Source organism: Danio rerio, chromosome 17 (genome assembly GCF_052040795.2).
Source record: "Danio rerio strain M-AB ecotype USA chromosome 17, GRCz13ab, whole genome shotgun sequence".
Lineage (NCBI taxonomy): Eukaryota > Metazoa > Chordata > Actinopteri > Cypriniformes > Danionidae > Danio > Danio rerio.
Genome location: NC_141037.1, coordinates 34,872,901 through 34,891,659, shown reverse-complemented (window position 1 = coordinate 34,891,659; position 18,759 = coordinate 34,872,901). Strand labels below are relative to the sequence as shown.

At 36.1% G+C, this 18,759-nt stretch overlaps 1 protein-coding gene across 4 annotated transcripts in view; it reads left to right on the top strand.

Annotated features, from left to right (window-relative positions):
- The window catches only part of efr3ba (EFR3 homolog Ba (S. cerevisiae)), a 54,345-nt gene that overhangs the window by 9,158 nt on the left and 26,428 nt on the right, over positions 1-18,759 (top strand). For all 4 annotated transcript variants that reach the window (XM_087290770.1, XM_087290769.1, XM_087290772.1 and 1 more), the window contains exons 2-4: positions 12,722-12,798; positions 13,702-13,829; positions 15,709-15,859. In XM_087290770.1, the coding sequence (XP_087146896.1) occupies positions 12,722-12,798; positions 13,702-13,829; positions 15,709-15,859 (356 nt within the window). The remainder of the gene's footprint in view (positions 1-12,721; positions 12,799-13,701; positions 13,830-15,708; positions 15,860-18,759) is intronic.

Genomic DNA, 18,759 nt, shown 5'->3' with positions numbered 1-18,759 from the left:
TTAATATGAAACTTAAGCCCTGCTCAATTGTTGCAATTGGTGCACAAACCCGGCAAAATTGAAATCTGTGGCCCGCCCACAAACAGTAGCAAAGAAAAAGAGGAAGACAAACACTGTAGCAGATCCCGGTTGAATCAAATCGTGAAAACACTTTGCTCGTCTGGATATTACTGGAAGTGTTTAGGAAAGTTTGGGTTATTTTCTTTAACTGATGATGAAACTGTGAAGAGTGAGTGGTTGAGGTTTATTTTTGCAAAAATACCTCAGCATAATAGCCCCAGTCTTGTGCTGTGTTCCCGTCATTTTTCTGACATGTGCTTCAGCAATCTGCATGCTTACAACAGGGTATTCGTTGGCCGTTTGTAAAAGGAAGGATCAGACTATTGATGTATGGGACTTTGTCAGAGCTTGACAGGAACTTTACAGTGGACCAGTTTTTTCCTCCATTTCACAAGGAGGGGGTGGGGGGGTTGAAATGACGGGAGTTTGGCGGAAGATGGGTCTGAAATATGGGAGACTCCCGTGAAAAAAGGAGTGTTGGCCGGTATGCTCACACATACACTCTGGCTACTTCAATATTGTTGATAAACCGTGGTGGGCATTTCACTCTGTCTCACGCTAAACGCTGTCGACCAATCGCAACAGACTGTCATCGGTCCAATCTGTGCAGATCAGCTTCGTGCTAAGGAGGGGTTTGGGAACAATTGAATCACTGAACGAATAAAAGCATATCTTGTGAAAGTGAATGAAGTCATTACTAGCATGGCCACACAAGACATAATTTAGTGTCATTAGATAAAAATGGCTTATTTCTCTGGATTTGAACTAGGGCTATTTTTTTTTTTTCTGCAATAAACATTTTGATATAAATACAGTTTCACAAGATAGTTTGATCGGTTTTCTGGGAAGTCTAACAGTATTTAGGTACAGAAATTAAATAATCACAATGCATAAAATGCTTCTCTTTGCTTTGTCTCATTTCCAGTCCAAATATCTAACAAACAACTATTCTTAGGTAAAGTAAAAATATTGTGTATTTTAAAATTCAGATGATTGAAGACAAAAAGTGGATGCACACATAGCGATAGCGATGCTGAAATGATATATTGTGCAGCCCTAATTTGAACATTCTTTGAAACAATGACTTTTGTAATGTAACTACAGTTACTACAAAGTCAGCAAAATAAATACCACTGTTGTAGTGATTTTTAAATATTTTAATAAAAATCACATATATTGTGCCTTTAAATTAATATTAATAAACAAATATTTCAAAAAAAAAAATTTAGTCATTTGTTTTGGCTTCAGAGATTAATAAGTGCTGCTATTTAATTGTTGTCTTTATATCACTGTATTTTTTTCCTTTCAAAACTAAAACCAGTTTTATTCTATTTGAAAAGTGCTTTAACCTCTTTTAAAAAGGTTGATAACAGATTTACAAATTATTGTCATTACATTCTCACCCAATCTGTAGCTGTTTGTTTGTTTGTATGTCACTTTTTTAAGTGATAACACACTGCAGTCATTAATGACCCCCTTTTTTTCTCTGAGTGAGAATCGGCATAAGCGTGAAAGGATTTACTGCAGTCTTGTGTGTGGGGGTGGAAATATTCAGTGTCGACTGTCAGTTTTTTTGTTGTTGTTTTTTTCTTCCTTTTTTTTAAAACTTCTGCTTGTGTTGCTTTAGGCATAGAGGTGTCACGCTGATGTGTCAAAACACTAGCAGGTGGGCCGATGTGTGACTCATGCTCCAGCTCTTCTGCTTCTCTCTGTCCATAAACATTGTAAACAGCAGCTTGATTGTAACTAGAGGGACAGCAGGTCTGAGTCAGTAAACCTACAATAACCATGTGTTTGCAGACTGATTGTCTCACTGATAAACCAATATAAAATTGCATGCGTGATTTTATTTTTAAAGAAGACATATCATGTCCCTTTTTATAACATGTAAAATGATGCTCTGGTTTGTGTAGTTTTCCCTCGAAACAGCCCAGCTTGTCAATAGGGATGCAATGATTATAGATTTTGGTTGTATAATTATAGTCTGAGGAATAATCATGGAGTTATCACGATTATTATGCATTTATTCATTTCAAAACACTACTGGTTTAGTAAATCACATGAAAACTTCTTATAATTGAAAGTGTTATTTATGAGTGCTCCTCAGTAACTAATACAGCACTAAGTAAAATTAAAAGCAAACAATAGACCATTTCTCTTTGGTCTTAAAAATAAGTGAAAAGATGTTTTTGGCATTTAAACATAAGTAATAATTTTACACTGAAACTAAATATCAGAACAATGAACAAATAAATAAATAAAAATAAGAATAAATACAAAATAGTATTTGTCTAGTGTAAATCTAAGCAACATATTAGCTAAGTATTTCCCTTTTAAAGAGAACAAATGTAGTCAAAGGCTGCTGAAGCCCTCTCTGAAGAGGCAACTATATAATGATCAACTATATTATGAACTTGTTTGGTATTTTCATTTTGCATTTTCTTTTTTCTTTGGAGTAAAAATTTGTATATTCCATACAAAATATGAAGCTGATTGATGATATGAAGCCATTCTTTCAACTTGGTGTGCCTGGAAAGCATGAGCGCATCGTGCTGCGGGTTAGGCATGCAAGAAAAGAAATAACAAACTTGCTCACACAAAAGACGCAACATGTGAATGGCCCTTAGTTAATGGTCTCAGCCAGTTAATCCAGAGTGTGTGGGTATTAGCCTCGGTATAAGCTTGAAACTTGAAACTAGCACACAGTTGGCATAACTTTTTTTAGTTGCAGCAGTATTGTTCCGAGCAGAATTTAATTTCAATTAACTGTGGTGAATTAAAGGGTGGTTAATAGTAAAATTGATTAATCGTTGCATCCCTACTTGTCGAAATTATTGGAGAAACATGTTGGAGAACAGAACATAAACAATTCCACTAAAACTGCCCAAAGTGAGTGGAAATATACATATATCCACTTGCTATCCTTGTTTTTGCCCTGATTTACCAGCAATCAATCTGCATAAATCTGTATAAATCAGTAACATGTAGACTATATTGCCAAATTATAACAAAACAAGCAGAATAGTACCTATTAAATTCAGTTTATTAAATACTTACTCCTGTTCCTGCTTAACCTCGTCCCTTACATGATTTAGCAGCTTATACTAAAACATTTGCATGGTTTAGACAACATGTCAGAATTTTTATATTTATTCATCAGTGGAATACCATGCATTACAAGTTGTTATTGAAATTCGTGTGAGCAAAAACACCATTTTTGTATTCCTTTAAATGCAAATGAGCTGGTGCTTTCCTGAATAGGGTGGAGCCTATCCGCTTGTTAGGTGTGACATTAAGCGAAGCAGCTTCTAAGCACCTAAGAACAATTTAGTTTTTAAATGTAACTCAGTTTCAATCTATTTTTAAGTTTGTTTGTTTTTTTTCAGAAAGATGAGTGTCTTTTCTTCAGACAGCACAGATCTGCTTGATTTGACTGTCACCTGCCATTTTAGTGGATCTGAAGCAGGAATTATCTGACTGAAACGGGCTTATAAAGGAATAATGTAACAGGGCTCTATTACATTTAACATTTTCTTAAAACCCGACATTTCCACTACCGATTAAAGTCTCACCTGGCTCGAAATGAATCTTTTTTTTCTTGGTAGCACTGTTGCTCCTAACTTCAAAAATGTAGGCGCACCAGACAGAATTTAGTTGCACCCACCAAAAATGACGAGCAGCGTTACTACACATTTTATATAAAAAGATTCTATTATATATTAACACTCTAACCACAACTAACAAATAAACACAAATCTGCATGCGCTCACCGGCTGTGCACTCACTGCTTGACGTGAATGAGATGAACTGAATTAACAATAATAACTGTACTGTTCTCACGGGTGGTGTCTGATATTGCACAGATGATATTATAACTTATTATTTGCATTCGTCATTCTAATAGCAATAACGGTCTTTTCATGAGCTGCAATATTAGTTTCGTCTCTGTAAATGCATGATCTTTAGCGATGGCGAACGCGGTATGCAGTCGCAAGGTTGACAGCATCATGACAATTAAATGAAGGATTAAATAACGTTACAACATCTCGTGTGTAGATTCAGTGGCAAACACTGTTGGCCTACCTGAAAACTCTGCCCACCGGCTTTATGGTGAATGGCTTTAGTCATTTTCATAGCGGATTTTAACCACTGGAAGAATTTTATCCATTCTTCTAATGATGTAAATGCTGGATTGACATTCAGCATTAGATCACTAATCACATGTGCCATTAGTTGTAACTCTAGCTGCCCTAGTAGCAAAGTATTCTGGCCCAGATTTGGCAAAAAGCTGGCACAGCAGGCATTCATCCGGCACTGGCATACAGCATGTGAGCCAAACATGGCCCGGGTTTGGCAGAGGTGGCACAGTTTTTAAGGCGGCACACAAGATTTGGGCCAGATGTAAAACGTAGTATTTGGCCCAGATTTGAAAATTTGATAAGTGGGCCATGTGAGTTTGGCCAGTCTTGACCCACATTTAAAATACACTAAAATCATTTTTGAGTAAAGAAAAAAAATTCTACCAATCAGGTCACTTTGAGAAAAAGCGTGCCCATAGTGTGCCTAAAGCGCATCACACCATGGGTTTATCAATTTCATTGCAATCGTGACACACCAACCTATCTGGCCCAGTTCAGGCCCAGTTATGAGTTATTAACTTGGCTGAGACTTGGCTCAGATATGGTCTGTGTTTGGCCCTTGTCTGGAAGCCAGATTTGGTCCAATCATGTACCGTAATTCACTGCGGCATGTGGGCCAAGCAAAACCTGATTGTGTGGGCCAGAGCTGGGCCAAAGAAATTTTGCTATGTGGGTGGTTTCTAAAACTAAATCTGTCAGAATGTTTTCATTCTCTCGGATCAGCCCTTAACATTTTTGAGGCTGTGGCACCCTGTCATCGGAACTGAGCGATTGACAGCTGATATTAACTAATCCCTTTGCATTCTGTTCTAGCGCAGTGGGCCAATAAGTAGAGCTTAAAGGCGGAGCAAGCATTGAGGGCTTTTTTGTATGAATTCTCTCTTATCTTTTTAGATATTAGTCTAAATCATTCGGTTTGCGATGCATACCGAACCGTAAGTCTCGTACTGAACGGTTCAATACAAATACGCGTATCGTTACACCCCATATAAATAGAGCCAGTTTAATATCAATAATTTTATATTATTTTGTTGTGGAAATGTTACGTTATGTATGTGACAACTAAAGAAATAATTCCTAACAAATTTTGCCAAACATGAATATGAAACATAAATTTGGCAGGAATTATATCTTTAGTTACCACATACATAACGTGACATTTCAACAACAAAATAATATAAAATTATTGATATTAATCTGCCTCTTACATTCATTCATTCATTCATTCATTTTCTTTTCGACTTAGTCCATTTTTTCATCAGGGGTTGCCACAGTGGAACGAACCGCCAATATATATAAATCACTAAAAAGTGGTCATAAACAAATATTTTCTTAATTCAAATGAGTAGCGGCTTGGATCCAAAAAGATTAAAACACAAATTCTGATATTCCAGAAACAACAAAACAAGTGAAATGAACAGTAGCAGATTAAAACCTTAAAGTTTCAACCACAGTCAGACAACAATAAAGAGCCAGAGAACACTACATGCTAACGCAAATACACAGTGCATAATAAATTTCATTATGTTACGGTAAGCATTTCTGGATAAAACTAGTAACATAGATCTTGTTTCCATGAATACAATCAGAGACAATGCTAACTTTAGCAACATCAACTTATTCAAATCGAGACTGTTTAGCTGTCCCTTAACTGAATGAGCACTGTGCTACATCCGGCAGATGTCAATATCATGTTTTTCTCTTCTTTTTCGTTCTTTTATAACCTGTTTTAGCACATTTTTATCTGTTTTTAAATCATTTTTATTATTTGTTTTTAATTTTCTTACACTTGTCTCTTTTATTCCTGTTTATGTAAAGCACTTTGAATTGCTACTGTGTATGAAATGTGCAACATAAATAAACTTGCCTTGCTTTAACTGCACATCATGTTAGCAACAAGCATAAGGAAATTTCGAAACATTCTCAAAATATGCCAACATATACTTGTTTTGGATATTAGGTTAGAGATTAAATTCCTGGTACTAACCCATACTTCAGAAATAGCGCTGAATTGACCCTTGCTAAAAATGCAGTCTAGATGCTGCTGCAGCACAGAGGGTTGAAATGTGCAGACTAAGGGGTGGTAATTTTATAATAAAGTACATTTCCTGCACCACTAGGGGAGCAACATGTAATCAGCGCTTTTTACATGCTTTTAGAGAAGGTTTACTAAAACAAAGTTTTAGTTACTAGATTGTTGGCTTTTCACAAATTCTGGGTTGGTACAGCAGATGAACCAGGGATTCGCAGCATTTAAACACAGAATAAGTCAGATTTTCATGATACTGTATGTCACCTTTAATGTTTGCCAACTGGAATGAAAAGCCAGAGTTAGCTATCTGTGGGTGGATGAGCGCTGCTGTCTGATCACTCCACCTGCTCGGCTTTGTTTGCTTTCCTCGCTGATGAAGCTCTTTCACTATGGTTATGGTGTAAACAGCCTTGTCTCTCCCAGGGGTCCTGCCAAGGTGCTGCCTCTGACTCATCCACCCAGAAGGGGCTTTGTTTGTGTGTTTATCTCAGGTTTGAACTGGGTGGTTGACAAACAACATGGACATCATCAGCTGATACACTCATAAAATGACTCTTGCTGCTTGTTCAAACTACTTATTTAAAATGAGTTGAAATAACAAAATTCTTGTGTTTTTTAGGACAACTTAATTGTTTTATGTTTAATCCACTTAATCCACTTATTTTTGAGGCACCATAAGATTTGAATAGATTTGATGTGTTCCCGCTGCTAGTTGGCACCAATCTCCCGCACATTATGCAGAGCACCAAAACTATAAGTTTATCGAAACTAAAAAAGCAGAACAACTTCCACACCACTGCATATGTCTTTCCTCTCTCATCAACTAATCCGTCTGCATTCTTATTTGTGGAAGCTTGTTCCCCCATATCTGTATTCAGGGCACTCATTTTGTAGCTTTCTGCGACGGAGCAGCTTAACCAACTTCTGAGCACTGGCAGTGGCAGCGTGTCTGTGATGTATGTCATCATGCAAGTGACATCACGCTCATTCTGAGCACGGAAAGTCCTTCAGTGACAAATGATACAAGGTATAAGATCTTATACATATATAATAAAACAAACTTTTGCAAATGTATATCAAAATACTGAAAATGGGCTTAAAAATCATAATCACCGTTGTTGAAAAAAAAATATCGCGATATATATTGATATCGAATTATTGTCCAGCCCTAAGACTACTAATGTAACAAAATCATATTGTAGAGGAAAAAAAAAACAGTTGATGAAACACTAACAGTCATAATGTGGCCTCAACATGGCCCAGACCTGAATATTGAAAGGTCAGTATGGGATCACCTTGGCAGAAAAAGAAAGATAATACACTTAGTACATTATTTCAGAAAGCTTCAGGACTGTTTTTCCAAAACAGTTAAAGCTGTGACAAGGGAAGTCACGCTAAATACTGACTCTTTAAGTAATTTTTTTCTGAAAATGTTGTTATTTTTGTCTAATTTTGTATACATTTTATACCCCAAATACATATAGAATACCTAAAGTAGCCAAAAATTAAATATGGATAAATATGGTTCTCAGGCTACGTTCACACTGCAAGCAAATGTGGCACGAATCTGATTTTTTCCCCTCATGTGACTCAGGTAATGACAGTGTGAACAGCCCAAACCGCATGGAATCTGTCTTTTCAGGTCAGATCTGTGCTCTTTCATATGTGGTCTTAAATCAGACACAGATCTGATGTTATGCAATGCGACCGCAGTGTGAACGGTCATGTCGGATTTCATGTGACTTTTACACAATCTTTGAGTGACATGCGTCATCATTCTGTGCTGCAAACATCCTCTACTCCTCAGCTGCACAGTAGAATGGCACACAGGGCGATTGAAAGTTGGTTGTTCATGTTAAAAACAATTTTGAAGGCAAAACTGGTGCTTGTTAACTAATCTGGTTAACGATTGAGGCACGGGTTGATCGGAAGCCATGGGTGTTGCGGATAGGGGATCCGTGTGCAAATGAGGTAGAACTTTCTCTCCGAGAGAAAAAATGGCAGGTGTTCGAGCACCCAAACCGCCCTTCTGCACGTGTCTGTTGCTTATAACGAAGTAAAATTACATAACTCTGCAAACGGAGATAAACCAACTCCGCCTTCACAGCTCAGTCTGCGGCTGCTCATTAACCCTTGATGAGTTCACTACACCGTTGATCATAGCGCCACGCACCGCGGTTGTCATAAATCACAAACGATCAGTGTTTTTTTTTATCACAGGACTTATTTTAGGTCTTAAATGCTGAAATACACCTTAGTAGTAGCAGAACAATCATTTACAGTACATGAAATACGCCACGGTTGTCTGTGAAAAGTGTAATAATAATATAAGCATGATCTGACAACGTGCTTACTCATGCAGCACACACGTGATCTGTTCACACTGCAAATCTGATATAGGCCACCTTTATAAGAGCAGTAGGAACAGCCATGCTAAAAAATAAGATCTGAGAAAATATCAGATTTGAGCACTAAGCTTTACAGTGTGAACGTAGCCTTAGTCCACCAAAGTTAATGACTTTTGCACAGTATTGTACAATTTGATTTGATATATAATTACTAAAAATGCAATAAAAGTAAATTAATCTAAATAGTTATTGAGGCCCCGTTTACACTAATACATTTTAGCTTTAAACCTGCAATTAAAAATGAAAACGATCCACGTTCACTCTGGCGTTTCACCTACAGCGTTTCTGAACAACTCTCCATCCACACTATACCTCTGAAAATGCACTTTTCGTGACCACTTTGATGAGAGCTGTGCATGCGGACTGTTCATCAAGGATCTACTGCTGGATCTAATCCCACTATATTTGTTAAACGTGATATTTAATTCATCTTGTTGTCTATATCTAACGACATATTTCTCAACTTTGGTCTTTTGAATCCGTTACTTGTTCTCAGGTAGCATGTTTTAGTTGCATGCAAAGATAAGTTATTAGGCTATATTAATTTATGTAACCACGCACACTGATTCTACACATTAACTGATTGCTTGCCTTTATTTCCTATAATGTATAACTTATTGTACGTTATACTGTTATAATGGCCATTATTGATTATTAAAACTGATATTCAGCATAAGAGAGGGTATGTTTCGTATTTTCAATGAAAATGTAAGAAGGCAGTTATGTTATAGGCTTTGTTTTGGTACAAATATACATACAGAGACGATTACACTTATTTAAATATGTTGCCAGATGACGCCTCAACATTTCTGATGTCGTTTTTTTTTAACAATTTCTTAACAATTTTATCCAGGATGATGTGAATGAGCTTATAAAATACACGGTTCCCTTTGGAGATTTACCTGACGTGTCCTCGGGAGTTTGTTTTCCAGTCTGAACTTGAAAGGATGCAAGACTGATCTTTGTGTAGGCTAGTTAATATTTAGGAAAAAGCTCCAATCAAATGCCTCCATTTTCAGATGTCTCCCTGCCCGAGAGCAGCAACATTTTAAAATGAAAACGGCCTCTTCAGTGTTTCCAAAAAGCTCGAAAGCACGAAAGCTTAGATGTAGTGTGAACGGATGGCGTAACCGTAGCCAAACTTTTAAAAACGTTTTACGTTTTAAAACTAAAAGGTATTGGTGTGTACAGGGCCTAAGAATCACAAAAGCACATAAAAATATTATTAAAAGTAAAAAAATAAATAAATAAATAAAATAAAAGCTAATTCAAAATATCAATAAATAAACATAACCCATCTAACACTGCTAAATCAATGTTTTTAAATAATTTGTTAGGACATAAACACCCAATTTATAATTAAAAAAATATATTAAAAATGTAAATAAAAATCAACAGTGCTTTTTACTGTTTCTATTCCCCCCTGTGATTTACAATGTGCCCCTTTATAAGCCTATACAAGCCTTTTATGGGCTTTCAAGTGCTGGTGTAAAAGCAGAAACAATTCTAAATGCTTTCAACAGATTCTTTTCAAATCCATTTAAGCAGCACGCCGAGCTGCAGACGTTTCCTAAATACAGATTAATGCCTTTCCCCTGAATCGACTGGCTTCACTTACTAGATTACGGCACAGGTCTAATTTATTTAATGTGTCGATGCAATAAATAAAGCTCACGTTGAGTATAATTACAATGACTGTTGATCAATACTGCCCTACATCATGGAAACAAAAAGCTTTGGAGAGATAACTTCTAAACTTGCTTTTATCTCAGATGTATTTTTGTTAGTATTTCTGTGCTTTTTGGGTTCAAAGATGCAGCAGTTTGGTTTTAATTGTTTAAAACATTGTTCTGGACTTGCATTGCAATGATTTGATAGTGCAAACTATGTAACCTGTGTAACAGAGGCCAACACTGTAAAAATGCAGGGTTCCCACAATTTACCCATGTTGTCTCAACAAAAATGTATTAAGTTTACTTAAATTTAAGTAGATTGAAGATAAATCAATAAGGTTGTCTCCCAAAATTCTCAAGAAGTATGTTGTTTCAGCTCATTTTAAATAAGTATATTGAACAAGCAGCAAAAATCGTTTTTGAGTGAATTTAGGCACAATTGTCAATAAACAAAATAATGTACCAGACTGACTGTACCCTAAAAAAGTAGTGCTTATACTTCTTTTTTTTAAAATAAAAAAAAGATTAGCATCTTTTTTCTAAATGCATATAAAATAAGAGCAGATGCATTTTTACAGCAATAGCCAAGGGAATAATTCCCAGTTTACAAGTTGTATTTAGTAGTTGTACTATAAGGATGGGTGGCATGGTGGTGTAGTAGGTAGTGCTGTCGCCTCACAGAAAGAAGGAAAAGACATGCGGTACAGGTGAATTGGGTGGGCTAAATTTTCTGTAGTGTATGAGTCTGTATGGATGTTTCCCAGAGATGGGTTAAAGCTGGAAGGGCATCCGCTGTGTAAAACATATGCTGGATAAGTTGGCGGTTCATTCCAATATGGCGACCCCAGATTAATAAAGAGACCAAGCCAAAAAGAAAATGAATGAATGAATACTATGAGGATGTGAACACATTTTAACAATCAGAATCTCATGATGCTGTAAAATGCGTTCACATGATTCTACAACAACTACCACGTGATTGAACTTTTTATTGCTGTTGTTCTGTTAAGTGCCACCTGCTGGATGAAAATGAATTTGCATTTTCATTTAGCCTTTCTACAGTTTTTTTTGTACTGGTGCAGCCTTTTCACTGAATACGACAACTGAAAAGCGTCAGGACAAAGTCATTTATTTCCAATGGAGAAAAGTCCAGAAGCTGCCTGAGTTCCGATCATCTCGGTATGTGGAAAATTTGGATAGATTTGAGCTGCGCATCCGTTATTATATCATCCGTTAAATATTTGAACTTCTGCGACTAGACTGTATGCGACTAGTCAACCAGATGTGATGTATTCCAATGTTGACATGAGAATATATATATATATATATATATATATATTTTTTTTTGAATCAGAAAAACTGATATTCTGTCTATATTAAAAAAACATTTCTATTCATAAATGAAATAAAAATATTATATTTTAATGTTGTCTCCTTATTTCCTCCAATGGTTTTAGCGGTTTATGAGTTTATAGTATTCATTCATTCATTCATTTAACCATGGTGAACGCACAGACAATAAAGGCTTTTGCACTTCTTTATTTCAGACACCTCAAAAATCAGCTTCTCTCTCATGGTGCATGACAAAATTTTTAATTCTGTGCGACAGCAACAAGGGGGCATAATCCTACAGTCGTGTCTAAATGTTGTGTGCAGTGGAAAGACAGCTATAGGGTATAATTTTAATAGTTAAAGATACATTTTTATGACTATACTTAAAATTTTGAAATGATAGAATTTAATTATTGAGCTTGAGATGATATAATTAATAATAATTAAAAAAGATTTTTTTTAAATGGTATTGAATTGGCTAGTAGGGCTGAGCGATTTGCCTAAAATCTAAATTTTGATTGATTGAACATTTTAACTCAATTATGATTAATGGTTGATTATTTTATTTATTTATTTAAATTTTTTTTTTGCCCTCATAGTTTACTGACAAGTTTTGTGCAGTAAATATGTTCAGATATCCAGTGAGGGATTTTTTGAATGAAGGATGCATTACTTGGTTTTAAAATAAATAAAGGAAACACACTATTGAACTTCAGCATTGAACAGTTAAAAGTAATCAGCGGCGCCCACGCTCATCACTGTTATTAAACCGACCAATCACAAAGCCTTCTCTATGCGTCGTTGCATTGAGTAGTTACATTTTTTGAGAGGTGCGTGGCCCGGGTATGTGACTACACGTAGAACAGAACTGCGTCATGTAACTCGGTAGGGAAAGTAATTGAAAAAATTGTGCAGGAAAAAATAAAGCGATTTTAGGTTATGAATGTCGATTTCAATTACTTTTCGATTAATCACGCAGCCCTATTGGCTAGTTTGCTGGTAAAAAAATACAGTTGGAATCAGCCAAGAAAAAACAAGATCACTATTTATTTGTCCATCTCTTTGCATATGTTTCAGGTGTGTGTGGATGCTGTGGGGCTTTGAGACCCCGTTATAAGAGGCTGGTGGATAACATCTTTCCTGAAGACCCTGAGGTAAGGTCAGATGAATGGAAACCTGCTGAGTCTGAGAAAGGGACGGTTCGCCAGCTTTCTAGTGCTTATCAGTCATCAGTGATCAATGCAGTGATGTAGACATTCAGGCTTTCAGCTGTGATGTTTATTAGTTTCAGAGCCACTGTGGCGTAGCAGATCTGCTGCTGGGTCACCTGACTGACACCAGTCATCTTTACAGACAACATCTTTTCTGTTCCCGAGATTTGTGTGTGACAAATTACTATCAACCTGTTTCTTACAGTTATTATGTGCATTTGAACATAATCTGTATAAATGTCATATTTTACTCCTTATCTTGTGCAGTAATTGTGCACCATTATCTGTACAGTTTTGAAAAAATATTGATTGGAATACTGAAAAACTTTCTATTGGAAAGTAATATAATTAAGGTGATGTTGGCCCACCAAACAATTTTATGTTTGAAAGACATCTAACAGATATCCAAACATAGACTCTTGGCTAAAATGAATAACAGCTAAATTTGGGCTGTCAGTGAAAATAGAATAGATAAGGAACAATAGTTTAAATCTAGACATCAAACAGACAGATTTTTGAAGTAATATTAGCAAGTGTTTTTGATTTATTTTAATTTTGGAACAAATGTTACCATATATGGGCAAATTAAAGACAGTATTTAATTTTCGAAAGAACCCCTAATCTATTCGACCATGAATTGCTTTAGCACATTTGAGTTTCTCTCTCTTCTAAATAATTAGACAAGCTTCAGGATCTGTATTAGACTTATAATAGAATACAAATTATCCACTGAATGCTCTTTTTGTGGAGATAATTATGTTCCACCATCTTTTTTCTATCTTATGTTCTTCTAATAGGTTTCTCTTGCTAACCGTCTGTCTGTCGATCTTCTCTTTTTCTTTTAAGGACGGTCTGGTAAAAGCTAACATGGAGAAGCTTACCTTTTACGCCTTGTCTGCTCCGGAGAAACTAGACCGTATCGGTGCCTACCTTTCAGAGAGACTATCCAGAGACGTTGCCCGGCATAGATATGGGTAAAAACAGCATCTGAATTACAGTGACTGTTACTGTCTGATTATGCTACACTAGAGCATAATAAAGATATGAAAAAAAAAATATTTTAAAAATTTTGATCTTCTAAAGTGCTTAAAATCATTTTGATAAATTTGTGGTGATGTTGGTCCACCAAGCAATTTTGTGTTTAAAAGACATCTAATAGAAACACAAACAATAGATATTTTGGCTAAATTTGGAGTGTCAGTAAAGAGAGAGAGAGAGAGAGAGAGAGAGTTACTTTTTTTTTTTTTTAGTTAATTTTGAGTTTATTGCCATCAGCTTCTCTGGCTGTGTCATGGCAAATAAATAAATAAAAAAAAAAAATCAGATCAGGTTTGCCACATTTATAAATATCAATTTTCTAAAATTATTAAAATATTCTAACAATTAAAAGTCATCAACAGCAATAAATAATACAAAATATAAAATACATAAATAATAATAATAATATTTAAGATAAAAATCTAAAACAGTTTTTAAGATTTACTTTTGATTTTTTTTTTACAATTTTAGAAGAATTTACATTTAAAAATATTTAATTTAAAGGCTCTCCAGATAAAAATCGTTGTTTAATAACAGGGCATTCCACAAGAATATGTTTAACAGTTTGGTTTCTGATGCAATATTGACATTTTGGAGTTGGGTAAATATTCATGTGTGAGTCTCGTGTGTCTGATACAGCATCGTTGGTAAAAAATCTCATCATGTATTAAGTTTAAAAAAAATAGTTGGATGTTCTTCCTATTTCAGGCTGGATTTCAAAAAGATAATTTTGAGCATTGATCCCATTCTGCTTGACATATATTAAATATGTAGCCTTTTATTAGTGGCTTTAAATATGAAGGTGGGATTTTGCACTCCTTTATCTTTCCTGTAAGAGCTGTTTTGGCAGCTTTGTCTGCCTGTTCATTTCCAACATGTCCTGGGAAAACTATATTCGGAAATGTTCCCTCCAGTTCATTTACTTAGATAAAAATGTCAATAATACTAGGATGCTCCAGTTTAAAAGAATTCAATTTTGTAGACAAAGATTTTGAGCCAGTAAAAATAATAAAATTCTATTGTGTTCCTCAGCATTTTCAGTGTGTTCCAAAGCCAAAAATAGAGCCGTTGCTTCTGTTTTAAAAATTGAGCTTTGATCAGAAATACAAATCCCATAGCATAATTTATCAGTCAACATATTTGACATATAACTCCACATTATAGAAACAATTTGAAAGCACCCCAAACTACCTTAAAACCCTTGTATTTATCTCTTAGTATACTGTATGTTTCTTTATTTTTTCCATTGTCATGTAGCCATGTTTTTCAGCCAACATCCTAAATTTGGTGTACATTTTTCCAGTTTAAAGAAATGACCTCTTTAGCTTATTATTATTATTTAAATAAATATACATTCTGTTTATTGTCACACTGTAATGACACATTAATTTTGTTCCACCTAAAAATGTAAGCAGAGAAACATTCATGACACAGTTATAACGACCTCATGACCATCATCTTTATGACAGATTTGTAACAAGTTATATATTCTTGGCAATGTGTCATGTTATGATTATAAAGGTGTCATGACAGTCTTATGAACACCCACAAAGTGTTACCACAATTCTTTATTCATAGTCACGCATAGCCACAAAAACATAAAATATTAACGGGAATTTATAGGTATGGCAATAACTGGCACATGTTCATTTAACAGTAAATTTGTTGAAAAATCTGTGCTGCAATTGTGTTTTTCTACGAGATCAGAGCTTTTTGTTAATATTCTGAGCAAAAAGGTTAAAAGGTATTTTTCTGTGCTCATTTTTAACAAGGGTGTCAATGTTCGCTGTCATGATGTTTGTGTGTCTCTCGCAGGTATGTTTGTATTGCCATGGAGGCTTTGGACCAGCTACTGATGGCCTGTCACTGTCAAAGTATAAACCTTTTTGTGGAGAGTTTCCTCACTATGGTGCGCAAGCTGCTAGAAGCCGACAAACCCAACTTACAGATCCTGGGCACAAACTCAGTGAGTGAAATTCATTTACAGAGGCAGTTGATGTAGTGTACGCTTCAGATCACTTGATAAATGTACTTTGAGACTGGTGTTTCTGCAGTATGGAGGGAAAATGTAGCTGCAGCATCAACACCACAAGTTCTTATTGGGGTATTGGAGAATCAGACCGAAAGTGAAAAATTTGAACAGCCGAATTTACCTACTGTAACATAAATACAATGATCAATGCATTTATTACATTCCATATTCTTTTAACTTTAGTCAATAAACAATACACCAAAAAATAAATAAAAATAATTATAATGTGACCATGCGACACAGTGGCGCAGTAGGTAGTGCTGTCGCTTCACAACAAGAAGGTCACTGGTTTGAGTCTCGGCTGGGTCGGTTGGCATTTATACAGTTGGAGTTTGCATGTTCTCCCTGTGTTTGCCTGGGTTTCCTCCGGGTGCTCCGGTTTCCCCCACAGTCCAAAAACATGCGGTACAGATGAATTTGGTAGGCTAAATATCACCACAGCCATATCACCCTGCAGCCCAAGACTGGTTACTCACTGAAGCTAAGCAGGGCTGAGCCTGGTCAGTACCTGGATGGGAGACCACTAGATTGATGTTGGAAGTGGTGTTAGTGGTGTTGGAGGCCAGCAGGGGGCGCTCAACCTGTGGTCTGTGTGAGTCCTAATGCCCCAGTAAAAGTGAAGGGGACACTACACTGTCAGTGGGCGCCGTCTTTCGGATGAGACGATTAAAAAATCCCATGGCACTTCTAGTGAAAGAGCAGGGGTGTAACCCCGGTGTCCTGGCCAAAGTCGGCCCTTACGTTCATGGCCTCCCAATTATCCCCTTCCACCGAATTGGCTCTATCACTGTCTCTCCACTCCACCAATAGCTGGTGTGTGGTAAGCGCACTGGCACCATTGTCTGTAGCTGCCGTTGCATCATCCAAGTGGATGCTGCACACTGGTGGTGGTGTGGAGAGACCCCCCCCCTCATGATTGTGAAGCGCTTTGGGTGTATTGTACCATTACAATACATTACATTACAAATTGTCTGTATGAATGAGTGTGTGTGGATGTTTCCCAGAGATGGGTTGCGGCTGAAAAGGCATCTGCTGCATAAAAATTTACTGGATAAGTTGGCGGTTCATTCTGCTGTGGCGACCCTGGATTAATAAAGGGACTAAGTTGAAAAGAAAATGAATGAATTAATAATGTGACATTTATTTATAATATGTTTTACGTAAAAAATGAAGTTTTTAGAAATGATTTATAAAGTGTTTCCACAAATATGACATTCACGTTCTAATGTTGTGGAATATTAATAATTCATCCACTTATTTTTGGTGAATTTTGTGTAGATAAAAAAATGTGACTACAGCTACACAGCTTATGTTTTATTAATAATATTCAATACTGGAATTAAATTATTGTATATAAAACACTATGTATATATATTTTCTGCATTTATAGTGTATATACATTTATTATACACAATATTATATGCATTGTTTTGTTTTTATTAGTTCTCCTTTTTAAATATAATACTCTCTATTACCTCACATCAAACCTTGTCATTTGTCTGAAATTAACAGGCCCTCCTTGTACAGTATTTTCCCACTCCAGCTGATTTTACTTCATTTTACATGACAAGCATTCATTAACAAAAAAATGTATCTTCAGTACAGAAACATGAAACCTCTACACCGTTCCCTGACAGCTTACACTCACCCGATGCTTATGGGAGAGTAGAGAGTAAGCAGTTTTCAACTTCAGACCCGCTCGCATCTGATATTTCTGAAATATAAGAGCTTAAAGATTAAAAAGAGATTACTTTTCCCATAGAAAAGAGGCCAGATGTTCCAGGGCTTAAAGCATGTTGCCCATAAATGCTGAAAGCTGTGTGCATGTTTACAGAATAATGTTTTAGACTGAGTTTTCATCTCAGTTTAACAGTGAAGGTGTAGAGTTTGTAGCATCAGTATTGTAGCACACTCTCATATCATTGGATATCCTTATCAAAAAGATCTTAATTTGTAGTTTTGTAATTGACGTTAACTACACAAGTACAGATTAGCATACCTTTAAGCAGTGGTTCGTAGAGCTGTGAACCTACACTAGTCTCACGGTTCGGTTCGGTTACGATTATCATGCCATCAATTCGGTTCAATTCGATATTTCGGTGCATCACGGTGCATTGACGATGCTTTCCATACACAGTTTTATATTTTCCTCACAGCAGCATTTCTTGTATTACAATGTATGAATATATTTATATTTATATACTATTTGTAATACAATTTTGTCATTTAATGCAAACAGTCAGATATATAAACTGTAACTTTAAACAAAACGAGCATTTAGCAAATAATATAAACAAATATAAATATCCAGCTCAATTTCTGATCCTTGTCTAGTTCACTTACACCCCTTTGATTGGTCACACCCTCAAAAAAAAAAAAAACGGTTGCGATTGGCTTTTGCGCGCTGCGTTCTTCACAGATGAGTGATGCTGATAAGCGGCAGGCGGCAGCGGCGATCTCACAGCTGATGTATGATAGACACGGTGGAGAAAACTCTGCAGACACGCGCTTGTTTCTGTATGCAAAATTAACGATGTAAAACAGCCGAGAAGTGAAGAAAAGCCACGCCAGCAGGTCAAATGGGCCACTGTGTGTGTGTGAGAAAGAGAGAGAGAGACAGAGCGAGAGAGAGAAATGGAGTAGGCTACTTTCATTCTCTCGATCTCAGTGAAATAGGGGCTATTGTTGTATATGTCAGTGAAAGACTGATCCAGCAAACACACACAGTGAAACTGTGCACAGTTTAGGAGTTTTAAGTAGTTAGAGCGTTGTAAATACTCGCGATCGCCTCCCTCGCAACAGAGCGCAGATGAGGTAAATGACGTCAGTAATAA